The sequence below is a fragment of the Acomys russatus genome, chromosome 20, assembly GCF_903995435.1.
Source record: "Acomys russatus chromosome 20, mAcoRus1.1, whole genome shotgun sequence".
NCBI lineage: Eukaryota > Metazoa > Chordata > Mammalia > Rodentia > Muridae > Acomys > Acomys russatus.
The window spans coordinates 47,910,900-47,925,189 of record NC_067156.1 but is presented as its reverse complement, the minus strand read 5'-3'; the positions used below and the strand labels follow the sequence as shown (position 1 = coordinate 47,925,189).

Genomic DNA, 14,290 nt, shown 5'->3' with positions numbered 1-14,290 from the left:
TGTGTGTGTGTGTGTGTGTGTGTGTGTGTGTGTGTATGCAAATCAGACTCTAAATGCAAAATATATATCCTATTTCACAAGTATAGGAAAATAGTAGCATGGCTATTTTATTTTATTTTGGGGCCAGGCATCTTGTGTTGAATTCACTAAGGTTTAGTAGTGAGATGGCTTGTCACTGTATGGCTCTTGGCTAATAAAAATGGAAAATCTAATTAACTCCCTCGGAATTCCTTTCTCTTCAAAGCCCAGGGCCTTACTGGGTCTGTGGGGGAGGAAAAAGAACAGGCTGGGGGTTCCCCAGGGAGCCCAGCATGGGAACCACAGGACCAGATGGGCCATGTGGCCCTCCAGCTCCCACACTGTGTGGCAGCAGGGGCACTGGTGGGCTGAGCACTGACTGAGTCATGCTCCCTGGGTGGGTTGAGAGAAGGGCTGGCCAAGAAGCCTGGGCAAGTGTGAAGACCTGGCTGGCTCAGCCTACCAAGGTTCCAGCCTGCTAGGAAAAGGGGACCCCTCAAGGGACCAAGGGCTCAGAGCCACAAGGAGCCAACCCCTTCAGGACTGTTGATATTGGACAGGTCACAGCAAGGCCTCTTTCTACCTGGGTGGGTGGGAAAAGATGTGAGCTTGCTCCTCCCTGGCCTATCAAGTGTGACATTTCCTCAGATGCTGCATGGGGCTGCCTGACCTTCACACTTCTGCCAGAACTCCTTTCTGCCTCTTTCTGGTTATTTATAACAGTGCTAACAGGCAAAGGGCTTTTCATATGAGCCCTGACTAGGCTCTGCTATCTCTCCTGCCAGCTGGGGCAGGAGACAACATGAACAGCTCCAGAGAAAACGGATTTCCAGAACTCTAAGGAACCTTTGCTATTGTATACAAAATGTATACACTAGTGCATACAAAACAACAGAATTAAGTACATTCACTACTCTGTACAAGCTCTCTAATCTCCAGCTCCAAAATGGGTTGGTTTGTTTGTTTTGAGCCACGGTTTCACTATGTAGCTGTGTCTATGCTATCCGAGAACTCACTATGTAGACCAGACTAGCCTCAAACTCACAGAGATCTGGCTGCCTCTGCCCCTTGAGTGTGGGAATAAATAAAGGTGTACGCCACCACGCCTGGCTGGCCAGAATGTTTTTGTCATCCTAAACCAGGTACTTTTCAGCCACCTAACCCAGAAGGCTCTAGCCCTGCCCCAGATATACTCTAAATCTTGGGAACCCTCTTGAAAGAGGGAAAGAGCTGGACAGGTTGAGTGGTGGCAGAGGGGTGAAAAGGCCCTGTTCCTTGGCCCAGCAGGATGCCTAGCTCTCCTTCGGATTAAGTCAGAAAGTGAAAAAGAGAGTGCCTGGACTTGGAGGAAAAATAAGAATCTTCTCTCATCCCTCATTCTTCTTTTCTTTTAAAGATATGTATATATATATTTATGACATGCATTACAGGGGTGTCTGCCAGGGTAGCACCAATGTGGAGCTCAGACTACAGCTTTTAGTAGTTCTCTCTCTCCTACCATGTGGGTCCCAGAAATCAAACTCTGGTCCCCAGGCTTGGCAGCAGACCCCCTTAGTCCACTGAGCCATCTTGCAAGCCCTTTTACTCTTCTTAAATGAACTCTAGTCATTTGGAAGGCTTCATTCCTTTATAAATGGAGTGAATGTTTTCAAATTCACTTCAAAATTGAAAGCTGGATTACCGTAATGCAGGGCCATAATTCGAGCTGTTCAGAAGGCTAAAATAAGAGGATCAAAAGTTGAAGGCCCACATGAGCTACAAAGCACATTCAAGTCCGGCCTGGGTAACATAGTGAGGCCATTTCTCAAAAACCAGACAAACAGGGGCTGGTAAGATGGGTAAGATGAATGAGGGCTGGGGGAAAGACAGTACCGCACAAAATCCAGGCTGCCTGAGTCCAGTACCTGGAGCCCACATACACGTGGAGGAGGAGGGCTGGAGAGATGGCTCAGAGGTTAAGAGCACCACCTGCTCTTCCAGAGGTCCTGAGTTCAATTCTCAGCAACCCCATGATGGTTTACAACCATCTATAATGTGATCTGATGCCCTCTTCTGCAGATAAAGCACCCATATACAATAAATAAATAAATAAATAAATAAATCTGTTTTAAAAAGTGGAGGAAGAGAACCGACTCCACCAAGTTATTCTTTAACCCCCACACATGTGCTGTGACACACGTGCCCACAGGATACACACATGCAACTATAAATAAAAACATATGCATGTCCTATTGGATAGGCAACAAATGCATTCACAAGTGTGGAAAACATTAGCTTGGGTTATACATTTCATGAGTGTTAATGCTCACATACTTGTGGACAGAAGTTTTTTACTATTCCTCATAGAACTTGTATATTTCAGGTAAATTTAATAAAATAAAATGTAATTTATATTTAGCACGAAAAATATATTAAACCTCAAAGATCATTTTGATAATTCCCTGAAATAAACTTGGTAAAATGACTAAATTTCACATAGTTACCTGTATGTCTTTTGTCTTGGCAATTGAAAGTTTTATAACTACAGAATCACAGGCCATGTATCCTAGATGCAACTTAGAGTGAATGTTGACTAAACTGTGTAAGCACATTTGTTCTCTGAATTTTTCCAATTCCTGTAACGTTTTCTTACAACAATGAGTTAATAAAATGGGTATATAAATGTCTCATTGGTTAAATAAATGTATAAGTTTTTACTATTTGATAAACTGGCATCAAATAACTAAATGACATTCCATCAGTTTATATTTTTATCTTTATGTCAGCTGATAAACTATTATATTCTTGGATGTTTGTATTTATAATAAACTATGATGAAAACATTAAAAAACAAAAAACAAAACAAAACCAAAAAAAACCCACATGCATACATGGCTACAGATAGGTAGATGTAGCTCAGTGGTAGAGCATGTTCTAGAAGTACGGGTTGAATTGAGAGGGGGTGGGGTGGGGCATGGGGGGGGAGACTGAAAGATAGACAGACAGAGCAAAGGAACATGAACTTCCATAGGCCAGGTGTGGCACTGCACATGTAATTCAAGCCTTCAAGAGCTGGAGGCAGGAGAGACCAAGACTTTGCATCCATCCAGTCTGGGTACATATTGAGAAACTGTCTCAAAAAAAAAAAAAAAAACCAAGCCCCAGACTGAGTGGTGTGTGCTACTCTTCTTAGTCCCTTTGCTTTTTAGAGAAGAATTTAGTCACATTTCCTATGGAAAGCGTTTCCTACATCTCCCGAAGCCTTCTCTGCCCAAAATACCTCACCAAGCAGCCTAGGACAATTCTATAGCCAGTGAAGGCTTAGAGGTCCCATTGCAGAGAGACTGAAATGAGGTCCCAAGGCTCGGCTAATAGCATATGGCCTAGAGCGTAATTCCATTTTAGCCTCTTGCACATATAGTAATTTCTCCGTTGCATCCTGCCAAGGCGGGGCCAGGTAAGGCCAAGAATGTACTTGGCTTCTATGCAAGCAATTCAGTAATCAAAATAAATTGTATTTCAAGTCGTTGTTTAAAAAGAAAAAAGAAAAAAGAAAAGAAAAACATAAGGATCTGTATAAAGATACCAATTTTAGAAATAAAGGCAGGAACCTGGAGTTCCAGGATGACTATACCAGAGCCTGAGGCAGAGGGATGACTCAGGAGTCTCCACTGGACCTTTTTTAGAGTTCTGGTATCTTGTTGTCATGCGTGGTTCTTTTCTCCCTCTTCCTCCCCCTTCTGCTTCTTGAAGGTAGCGTTTAAAATCTGATGACATTGGCTGCCTGGGTTTTCGATGCCTAAGTTGCCCTCTTCTCAGCTATGGCTTTGCCTTCTGGTTCCTGTACCTTACTGTGGCAGACTCTCCAGTTTCCTCCCCTCCCCTCCCCCACACGCCCAATCTCCAGGCCTCCCAAGGCCCTTTCAGCCACTCCTGAGTATTAAAGAGCAGCTCTGAGTGGCATTTGATCCTAGCCGTTTATTTTTGGTCCTGCCCTTCAGCAACTGATAACCCTAGCAGCGCTGGGCAGAGGTGGATGGTGCTGAAATGGTGAGTGTTGGTGTCGGCCAGCTTGTATGACCACATATCTATCTTCATTTTGACCTCACAAAGGGAGGGGAGAGGGGGGGTCTAGAACCAGGAAAGAAAAGGAGCACAGGACAGTTTTGTCCCCGCAGAGTTTGACAGACATGAAATGGTTATGTGGTAACTGAGACTGTAAGAGCTATCTAGCTTTGTTTGGGGGTTGTCTGGAAGAAATGAGCACGTACCCTTTGGCTTTTGTTCGCTGCCCTTCAATAGTTCGCAAAGCTCTTATGTTGTTCACTGTGCACGTCTTCATTGAACACCTACTGCGCGCCAGACATTGTTCTGTGCACTGGGGGCATGGCAAGGGCAAAGCAGTTCCCTGCTGCCAGGGAACCCCCTAGTTAAGGAATAGATAAGTTGGAAATAGGGGAAAGTTCAGGAAGTGGTGGGGGGGGGAGGGGGTGGCAGCGGTTGCACAACAGTGTGGTTGTAGCTAATAACACTAAATTGTAATCTTGAAAGTAGTGAACATGATTCCAGCAAACTAAGTGCTCACTGAGAGAGTCTCAGCAGGGTACTGGCGAAGCCAGAGTCAGGGTGGCCTGGTCAAGTGGGTTGGAGATAATGAAGGGTAAGCAGCCACTGACAGGTGAGGGGTGCCAGTTCCGAGGGCCCCAGGTGGGAACCCCGTAGGCTCCCTGCTGCATGTGGGTCTCTGAAGATGCCCAGAGGTGTATTGGTTGCCTGTGAATAGCAAGGCTCGGCCAGAGCTAGCTAGCTGCCTGTGCCTCTGGATATGCGTGCACGCATCACTTGGCAGTTGAGCAAGCATCTTTCCTGCCACTCTTGTGGGAATTCAAGAGGCCCTTGAGTTCAAGTGCATACAATCAACTGCAAGGACAGGCAAACACAAAGTGCATAGTAGCCCAAGTCACAGCATACGCTAACCTCTTATTGTTTAAAAACAAACACTGCCTTCCTAGGCCTGGGCATCAGTGTGCCTGCTGAGAGGTACTAATGACATGCTGGCCTGGGTAGAGGGGAGAGTACTCCCCCAGACCCTGGTGCCAGACAAAGGGAGTCTGGACTCCAAAGGCCTACACCTGGCCCTGCAAGAACTCCCAACCCCCAGGTAATCCCACCCTGCTCAGCAACCTGAGCTCATAAGATCTCTGAGGGATAAGGGACAGATTGGAGGCCACAGGGAGTGTGGGGGGTGGGGCTGGAGGGGAGGTGATGACTAAGCAAGATAGCACCTGCTTTGTGGACCTCTGCTCTCTTTCCATCCCCTTTTCATAACAGGAAGGAATCTGGTCCGAAATTTGGGTATGGGGGCCACAGCTGTTGAGGGAGTGACCTGTCATTTTGAAAAGGGCTTGAACAGGGGATATAGGGAGAGGACCTAGGTGTATGATCCTGCTAGGAGCTGGCTGTGCAGATCTTGTGTCACTCTCCACTGTTCCTTTTTCTGTTAGCCTCGATTTCATCATGCACAGTATGAGATTTTGTTTGCGAAAGTGTGGCAAGGGACCATGCCAGTGCCCTACCCCTTATGGTGTTCCTCAACTGCTATGAGGCTGTTTCCAGTGCAGTGGGAGTGGAGAGAATGGCAGTAGGGGTGGAATGGGAATTCCTAGGGGAAAAAAAAAATCAGAGAATGCTGTACTTACCATCTTAAAGCCATGCGTTCTGTGCCTTCATCTTGCCTGTTTGGCTAGAGGGCTATAATACTGAGCTGAGAGTCCCAGTCGTTCCTGCACAGTCCCCACCCCAGGGCTAGAGCCCCAGTGTCCCACTGGGAGAGCCACACCGGTCAGTCTCAATGACTTGCCAGGCAGTCAGTGCAGAGTCCTTGCCACTGTCTGTCTACTCATCTTCTGACCAGGATCTCCACATCAGTGTGTCTCATCTTTGATGCTGGTCTCATCCACATAAAACCTGACAGCAGGTTTTCTTAGTAACTCAAGCTGCTTGGATCCTTTGGCAGCCCACAGCTTAGTTTTCATGGAGCCCTCATCTTTTCTACTAACATGTGTGAGTTAAGAAGTATTTAAATGCTGGACATGGTGGCACATGCCTTTAATCTCAGCACTCTGGGAAGCAGAGACAGGCACATCTCTGAGTTCGAGGCCAGCCTGGTCTACAAAGTGAGTCTAGAACAGCCAAGGCTACATACACAGAGAAACCCTGTTTTAAAAAAACAAAATTTTTAATTTTGTGAGGCTAGTAACAAATGAGTTGGGAGGAAGTAGTGCCTAGCAGAGCACAGGCTTGGTGGACAGCCATGGTGTGCAGGAGATGGTGTGCAGGACAGAGCACACCAGCTAACCTGGTTGGCTGGCCAGCTGGAGACTGGGCATCGGTGTACCAAAGGCATGGTAAGATTAGGTTTGCCCACAACTGACAGACACTAGCCTGGCAAGATGGTCTGGGTGGAACTGGGCTGGGACATGGAGGATGCTTTCCAGGGTGGTTCTGATGTCCTGTCTCTGGAGCAGAGCTGTTGTCCCAAGTACACTGCTACCCTGGCTCGTCTGCCCCTGATAGGGGTAGGTAGGCTCATGGCCAATCCTGAGTACCCAACACTGTCTTGCTTTCAGAGTTGGAAGATCCATTCTTACCAGACCTTCTGTTAGGGTCCCTGACCACTTGCTTGGTTAGAGCTTGGGGCCTGGCTGTAAAGCTGAGCATCAAGTTGTGTTGAGCTGGCCCAAGGCCAGACACTGCCATGGTTGCTTGGCCTGGTGTTTAGGGGATGGCCTTTCCAGGGATCTCTGACTTCAGGCAGTTCTGGATTTCTCAAGCTGGCCTTAGAGTCCCCTCATTTTATCTATTTATTCTTCCTTGCATTTGTGTGTGTGTGTGTGTGTGTGTGTGTGTGTGTGTGTGTGTGTGTGTGTGTGTGTGTGTGATTTCTGATACTGCTGTAAGTATTTGGGAGAGGGAGGGAAAGTTTGTCTATACTTCTTACTATTCTGCTAGACTCCTCTTTAAGACTTTTGTATTAATTTGGAAGACAACAAGAAGATTGGATTTTTTTTTTTTTAATGTAAGAGAGATGAATTAGCTGTCACTTTGTCATTGATAGGTGGTGCAAACTCCAACTTGCATGTGGTTTAGGAGGAGGATTTATTCACTCACACACCCGTAGAGCACAGGGAGTGGCTGCCTTCAGACCCAGCTGGATCCAGTGTGTAAATCATTTTGTTAGAATCTGCCTCTCCTGCTTGGCTCTGCATTGCCCTAGCTTGCTGCAGTCCAGGCTGCTGTTCCCAGGCACTGGCAAAGATGGATGCCAGCCTGTCTAGCATAGCTGAGCCTTCTTAACCAAATGCTTAACAAAACCTGTAACCCAATCCTGCCCACTTGGCCAGACACGGTTCCTTTGACCACCTGGCTTTAGGGGAGGGCCCCCAGTGAGAGGCAGAACCAAACAAGGGATGTCACAGAAGAAGGAAGCAAAACATCTGTGAATGGAAATGGCTTTTGGGGGGACCTTGTGTGTGTGTTTCTTTCTCTCCTTTCCCAGAAAGGCATGGAGGCTCAGGGTCCAGGCCTAGACTGGGTTGATTGTAATGGATTAGGAATGGCTGCTACAGCTTCCTGTTCTAAGGACACTAATCTCACTCAGAGGAGCTCTGCCAAATAGCACATCTCCTAACATTACCACCTTTCACCTTGAGGATTGGGATTAGCATTAGAGATCACAAACGTGCAGCCTGCAGTGGTCTGAGGAACTCACAGAGTGCCTGGTACACGCTAGGGCACTCAGCCTACCTTCCTTATTTTGGTAAGAGGCCTGGGAGGTGTTTGCCTGTAAAAATAAAGGAAAGTCACTGTCTTGACTTCAGACTCGGTGCCAGCGGCAAGGCCAGGGCCTGCCTGCTGTTCCTTTGCTTGTATGCTCCCCTCTATACTGTCCTCTTCTTTGTACTTGTGTTTCCGCTTTGGACATTTATTCACTAATTCACTCGCTGTTGTGTGCATTTACTTAAGTGCAGAAGTTCAGCCTAAATAATGCCCCACAGCTTACATGGCCCCGAGACACCGGATAAATTCGAGCATTGTATGAATGATTTGGGTAAGGTGGGCCCTATGGTCTGCCAGTCTCAAGTCCTGAGAATCCACCAAAAGTCACAAGGTGTTGTACTGCATGAGTCCAGAACTTAAGCTACCCCTGCAGCTACCTGCCATCCCGCCTCCTCCCTTCCACTCAGGAATTCTGAGAATTTGCTCTGGGTGGAATATGCTAGGAGATTTGCTGATTGCAGGCAGGAAAACTGGACTGGACTTCCCCCACGGGCCTCACCGCTCTCCCCCCCCCCCACCCGAAGATGCATTCTTTCTGAAACAGGGGGATCGATTTCCAACAAGATACACAAGCTTCCAATGAAGCCACTTATGTGAATCTGGAGAGAAGCCGTGCAAATCCTCTGCCAGGGTCATTTATCTCCCTGGCTCCAGGAAGCCACAAACCCTTTCAGATGCGGGCTATGGTATTGCTGGAGGAAGGGGCATAGAGCACTGGCAACCTGAGAGCCGGGTGGGGGTGAGCAGATGTGAGAGGCTGTGCGTATAGGAAGCTGGGGACATGGTGCAATGTTGCTGTCTCCAGACCCGTCCTTGCTCATCCACATGACTTGGGCCATTCCCAACCCCCATCAAGCCACACTTCCCCTCTGTAAGTGGAAATGGATAGTCTGCAGTGACCCTTTCACACTCACCAACAGTAATGGATCATAGGACAGGCTTTTGAGGGGAAAGACTTGGGCTTGCCTCAGCTTCACCTGCCTGGGACCTTGGGTGCTCATTGGAGGTATTTACAGAAAAGATCAGGTTCAATGAGGCCAATTTAGGTAGTCTTTGATCTAGCCTGGCTGTTGTCCTTATCAAAGGGGAAAATGTGTGCAGAAAGGGAGATTACCACCTCCAAGGCAAACAGAAACGACTGAGACAGGGCTGTTCCTTCCCTTGAATATCTTGAAGGAGCCCAGATGACAGCCTGGTGTCAGGCAGCCAGCCTCCCAGCATGCATATCCTGATTTCCTGTTGTTGATGCCATGCCTAGATAGCATGTTGTTACTACAGCTGTAGAAATAAACACAAGTGGACACACACACACACACACACACACATGGCTCTCCTCCTACTAGTCTCCTGACCAGTACTATGGGGACAGTGGCATTGACCTTCTGATGAGAAAGTATACAAGACACACTTAGTATGGCTTTTGGCGTCTAGTAAGCACTCAATAATAGCAGTGGCTATTAATCTTGTACTGTGACCTCTTAGCTTAATCAGGAGAGCTTGCAGAAGGCAGGCAGCCGGGACGGGGCCAGAAAGCCCCAATTGAGACCTTCCCAGGGAACTGGGTCGTCTTAGGTACCCCTTCAAAAGCCTGCAAATGTTCAGGAGGCCAAGAATGTCCCATTAGTGGAACGCCTAATGGTTTTGAGCTGCAGACTGGTCTTGGGCCTAATTGACAAGGCTACAAAGCTGAGGTTCTTTATTTTTATACACTGGCTATACTGAGTATGTTGAGCTGCTGCTATGGGGATCAGTATGTACAGCCTTTATGGGCATTTTGTGAGGGAGGGACCCTCTCTGAGTGACCCTGAGCAGACCCGTTATCCTCACTGAGCCTCAGTTTCCACATCTGCAAAATGAAGGAGGTAGAGCAGCCAGCTCAGAAGCTTTTCGGCTGAGTAAAGACCCCAGAGTTGTGTGTGAAGTCTTTGTGCACTCACGTGTCTCGGGGAAGAACTTCCACTATGCTTCTCTCTCTCTCTCTCTCTCTCTCTCTCCTCTCCTCTCTCTCTCTCTCTCTCTCTCTCTCTCTCTCTCTCTCTCTCTCTCTCTCTCCCTCCCTCCTCTCTCCCCTCTCCCCCTCCCCCCCCCCCCCCCCCCGCCCCCTTTGGCAGTACTGGGGATTGAACCTAAAGCTGTGTATATGCTGAACGCAGGAACTTTACCACTGTGCCACACCCTCCAGCCCTTTTATCAGGTTCTGGAAGGAGCCTCTACCTCCCAGATCAACCCCCCACCTGGACTATCTTTCCAGGCCGCTGACCCTCAGATGAACTGGGATTCTAAGGCTGTTCCTAAATGTTAATTGGGTGCTATGGAAGTAGCTTCTCTGACTTACTGGGGTAAGCGAGACCAAGGATATAGCAGAAGGCTGGCCGCTGAAGGCTTTGCTGGTCAGCAGGCCCCTGCTGTCTAGCGCCCTTCTATCTCAGCTGCAGGCCCCCCTCCCTATTCTACAGGGCCTTGGAGATGTCCAAGTGATGGCTCTAAAGCTTGCCACCTCCCATCTCCTGCATGCTTCCATCAGCCTAGCACTGTCGCTATGACCCTGCCCCCATCACACTCAGATACTGTTGCTATGGCGACCCTACCCCCATCACTGCTCAGAGTGAAACCCAAATCTCTTAAAATCCCCACCTGATCTGGCTTCCACCCACCTCTCCACTGTCACCAGCCAGCTCCTGTCAAGGAGCTGCAGCTTGCTGACCTCAGCCCTTCCATGGCTCCACGTTAACATGTGTTAACATGTGGTAGGCGCATCATCACTGAGGTTTTCACACTGACCATGTCCCTCCTAAAAAGCCTTTCCTGCCTATTCCATCATCTAGCTTCTATCTGTCCCCACCTCACCCCCTTTATCTAAAACAATCAACTTCCGTGCTCGGAATGACCCAGCAAATCCAGACCTGATATTTACCCCAGGGAAAATAGAGTCGTGTGTCCACAGAAAGACTCCGACACAACTATTCCAAACTTACAACGGCCCCTACCTAGAAGCAAAGCAACTGAGCATCCTCCAAAGTCAAAGCCATCTGCGTTGCCACAGACTGACTGGGACGCCCAGAAGACAGAAGCTCCTGGAGGCATCTGGGAGAAGCCATCTCTCCCTTTAGTGGCAGCAGCTACTGAGCATTTGTGATCCAGAGCTGGCGAGGCTGGGTTGCTCAGGGATTCAGAGTTCAGGTAGCATGTCCCCTCTCACCTTCAGGCTCCGAGCTAGGCCCAGAAGCATCCAGCTGGCCTCGTCACACTCCTGCAGTGGTCCTTCTTATTCTTGACGTTTGTGTTTGAGGTGCCAAGTAGGTGCCGGAATGCTGTAGGTTTCTCTATGCTTAGGCACAGAGCGTGAAGCGAAGCCCTAGCCATCTCTGCTCAGCCCTCACTCTGTACTGCGGCCATAATAGTAAAAGCTTGAGGTGTGATAGCAAAACCAGCATGATTTTTTTTTTCCTTTTCTTCACAAATTCTTGGGTTGCGTCTTAGCTCTTAACCACCTTGCCTACTCTTCTTGTTCCTGACTAAAGAGAGAGCTTGCCTTTTCCTCCATGAGAAGAGTTTCATGACCCCATGTTAACATGTCATGATGGCGCCGTTGCTGCTGTGATGTAAGAGTTAACTGACCACAGCACTGCCATGCCACAGCAGCCTGTCTGGTAACAAGGAAGGCTCTGGAGAGCCTATTGGATGGGTAGTTTATACCCTGTGGATACACTGGACGAATGAAGGACTCCAAGACTGGGCCTGACTCCTTAAGACTTCATCACGCTAATCAGAATGACGTGCAATTTAAAACTTATGATTTACTTAGGTAACTCTAATCACGTCTTTTGCGTGACTTGACTACCACCAGCCCTGGTGGTTGCATATTCTGTAGTCCATGGCTCTGAGTAACTCAGAGCTCAATGTTTAGGACTCCAGGATATGTGTGTATTGGAGACGATGGAGAGCAGGGATGGTGAGGACATGTCCCCGGGGCATGTTTGCTGGCACAGTGCTGCTTGGCCTGAAACTCAGCTGGGCATGGCAGTGTTCGGAGAATGCCAGTTCCTATGCTGCCCCTATAGGCAGCGTTCTTGCAAAATGCCAATTAAGATATTTGACCCAAATTTGGGTAAAAGCCCTTTTCCCATTTCAAGTTGAGCTAATTATATACATTTATTCATAATTTATGAGGCCTAGTAAGTGGGAACAATTATGGAGAAGGCCTTGGAAAAAAAAAAACCTATTTCTCTTAAGACTGTAACATCGCCTCAATTGCTCTTGGGCCTATAAGGCAGGGACTGTACCCATTTCACAGGTGAGACAGTTGGGTTTCAGAGGATCACGTGAATGGCCTTCCCTAACAGGCTCTTGGCTGATGAGTAGAAATTTTTAGACTCTGGATATCCAGGCCTCGGGTGCCTTCCTCAGATCTGTGATGTCCCACTGCGGTGCTGTAGAAACTGCCTCGACAAGTTTCTGAATCTTCAGAGCAGTTCCGTAATTGGTGATGGGCAACCTTGGGTAGCAGACGAGAAAGCCAGCAGCATCTGATTCAAGCAGTGGGGGCTGGTCCTAGGGACTACATTAATAGCAAATCCCCAGGAGATAAGGATGGAGCTGCCACCAGAGTCCCCTCAAATTTCCTCCCAGCCTCTCTCCCCTCACTGCAGGTGGGTGAGGGGCTCTGTAGACGTCTTCTTGTGAGCTTACATGGCTATTATCCTACGTGGAAAAGCTTGCAGCATGGTTGCCATTTCCTCCCACACACATGTGGATTGTGGATTGCCTGCTGCACCAGGCTGTTCTGTATCAGGCTTTCTCTGGCCCATCTTCAAGGTGATCCTGGTTTCTGTCCCTTGTTTGTTTGTTTTTTTAATAAGACTGTGGTATTCTGTAAGAGAGGGGTGTCATGGTTTTATTTCCAGCTTATCTTCTATTGAGTGGCCCCCCACACTTTAGACATTGTAAATAACAACCCCCCCATCAGCCACCTCATAACATGCCTATGGACTTGGGTGTCTCACAAAAGCTTGGGAATAACTCAGTGTCAGCCGTTATCATCTCCTTGTTCTGTTGTGTGATTAATATACAGGACATTAGCTTTGCGGCTTCACTGGCATCGCTTTTCAGGTGAGGGCCGCATAAAATGCTAACTACTTAACAAGCTCTAATAAAGTTTTCAGCAAAGCAGTCCTGGTAAGAAGAAAGACATGCCGTGTGGGCAGGGCCTTGATCTTGGTGGAGGGTCCAGATCGATTGCTTTACGGATGAGCAGGTTCCTGCCTGGGTATGGCCACACTGAGCTCTGATCACCTCTTTCCTTCCTGTCTCCTCAGGGTGGGGAATCCGGGGAGGAACAGCTGTGTGCTGATTTCCCAGAGCTTGACCTCTCCCAGCTGGACGCCAGTGACTTTGACTCAGCCACGTGCTTTGGGGAACTACAGTGGTGCCCGGAGAGCGCAGAGACAGAGCCCAGCCAGTACAGCCCTGATGACGCCGAGCTCTTCCAGGTGGGCCGTGACTCCCTATCCGTCCTACCCCGTGTCCTCTGCGCTGTTCTCCATCTTCTGTGCTTGCTCAAGCCAACATGTGCCCACCTACACAGGGGTCTTGGGTTCCTGTTTTTCTCTCTGGAGCAGCACCTGGCTTAGGCTAGCTCTAGCTCCCCTGCCTGGCCTGTTTTGCCACCTCTAGAAAGTGGAGTCTGAAGTGAGCTGCCCCTCTGTGCATTGCAGGCAGAACTAAACCCCTCTGGGGGGTCAGAGGGGTCTGAATCCTCTGTATCCACATCATCTTGTTGAATCCTCACCTCCTTTCCTGTTGACCAGGTGACATTACTTCCTGGTTTATATAAGGGGAAACCGAGGTTTGGAGAAGTTGGGCAAGTCACTTCCTCAGTAGCTGAACTAGACTCAGACTCTAAGCCATGGGCATCATGATTCATGCTTATGAATCCCAACACCAGGGTTGCTGAGACGAAGGACAGCCATGAGTTTGAAGCCAGCCTGGGCTTCCTCCCATGAGTGAACTCTTATCTCAAAAGACAAAAACCAGGAGCTGTGGAGATGGGTCGATAGTTAAGCGCACTTGCTGCCCTTCCAGAGGACTTAGATTTGGTTCCCAGTACCCACATTGGACAGCTCACAACCAATTGTAACATTAGCTCCAAGGGATGCGACATCTTCTTCTGGCTTCTGCAGACACTACACATGCATGCACAGACACATATATAAAATCAAGCTTAGCAATACAAATCCAGCCTGCTTCCCGAGCCAGGACTTTGGGATGAGGGATCCAGGATGGAGCTCATGGTCCAAAGCACCTCTGAAGTACTGTTTCTGCCTCTGCGAGCTGCCTCACTCTGTTCCCTCAGCGATTCTTACTACAAGGGAGACCCAGAGACTCAACAAAACCAGTGCCCAGAGCCATTCTGCAGAGTTCTCTCAGCCCCAACGGCTCAGGCGCCCAGCTCCAG

At 48.5% G+C, this 14,290-nt stretch overlaps 1 protein-coding gene across 1 annotated transcript in view; it reads left to right on the top strand.

Moving 5' to 3' along the window:
• The window catches only part of Ppargc1b (PPARG coactivator 1 beta), a 103,273-nt gene that overhangs the window by 64,418 nt on the left and 24,565 nt on the right, over positions 1–14,290 (top strand). Inside the window, exon 2 of the mRNA XM_051163397.1 lies at positions 13,152–13,325. Within this exon, the coding sequence (XP_051019354.1) occupies positions 13,152–13,325 (174 nt within the window). The remainder of the gene's footprint in view (positions 1–13,151; positions 13,326–14,290) is intronic.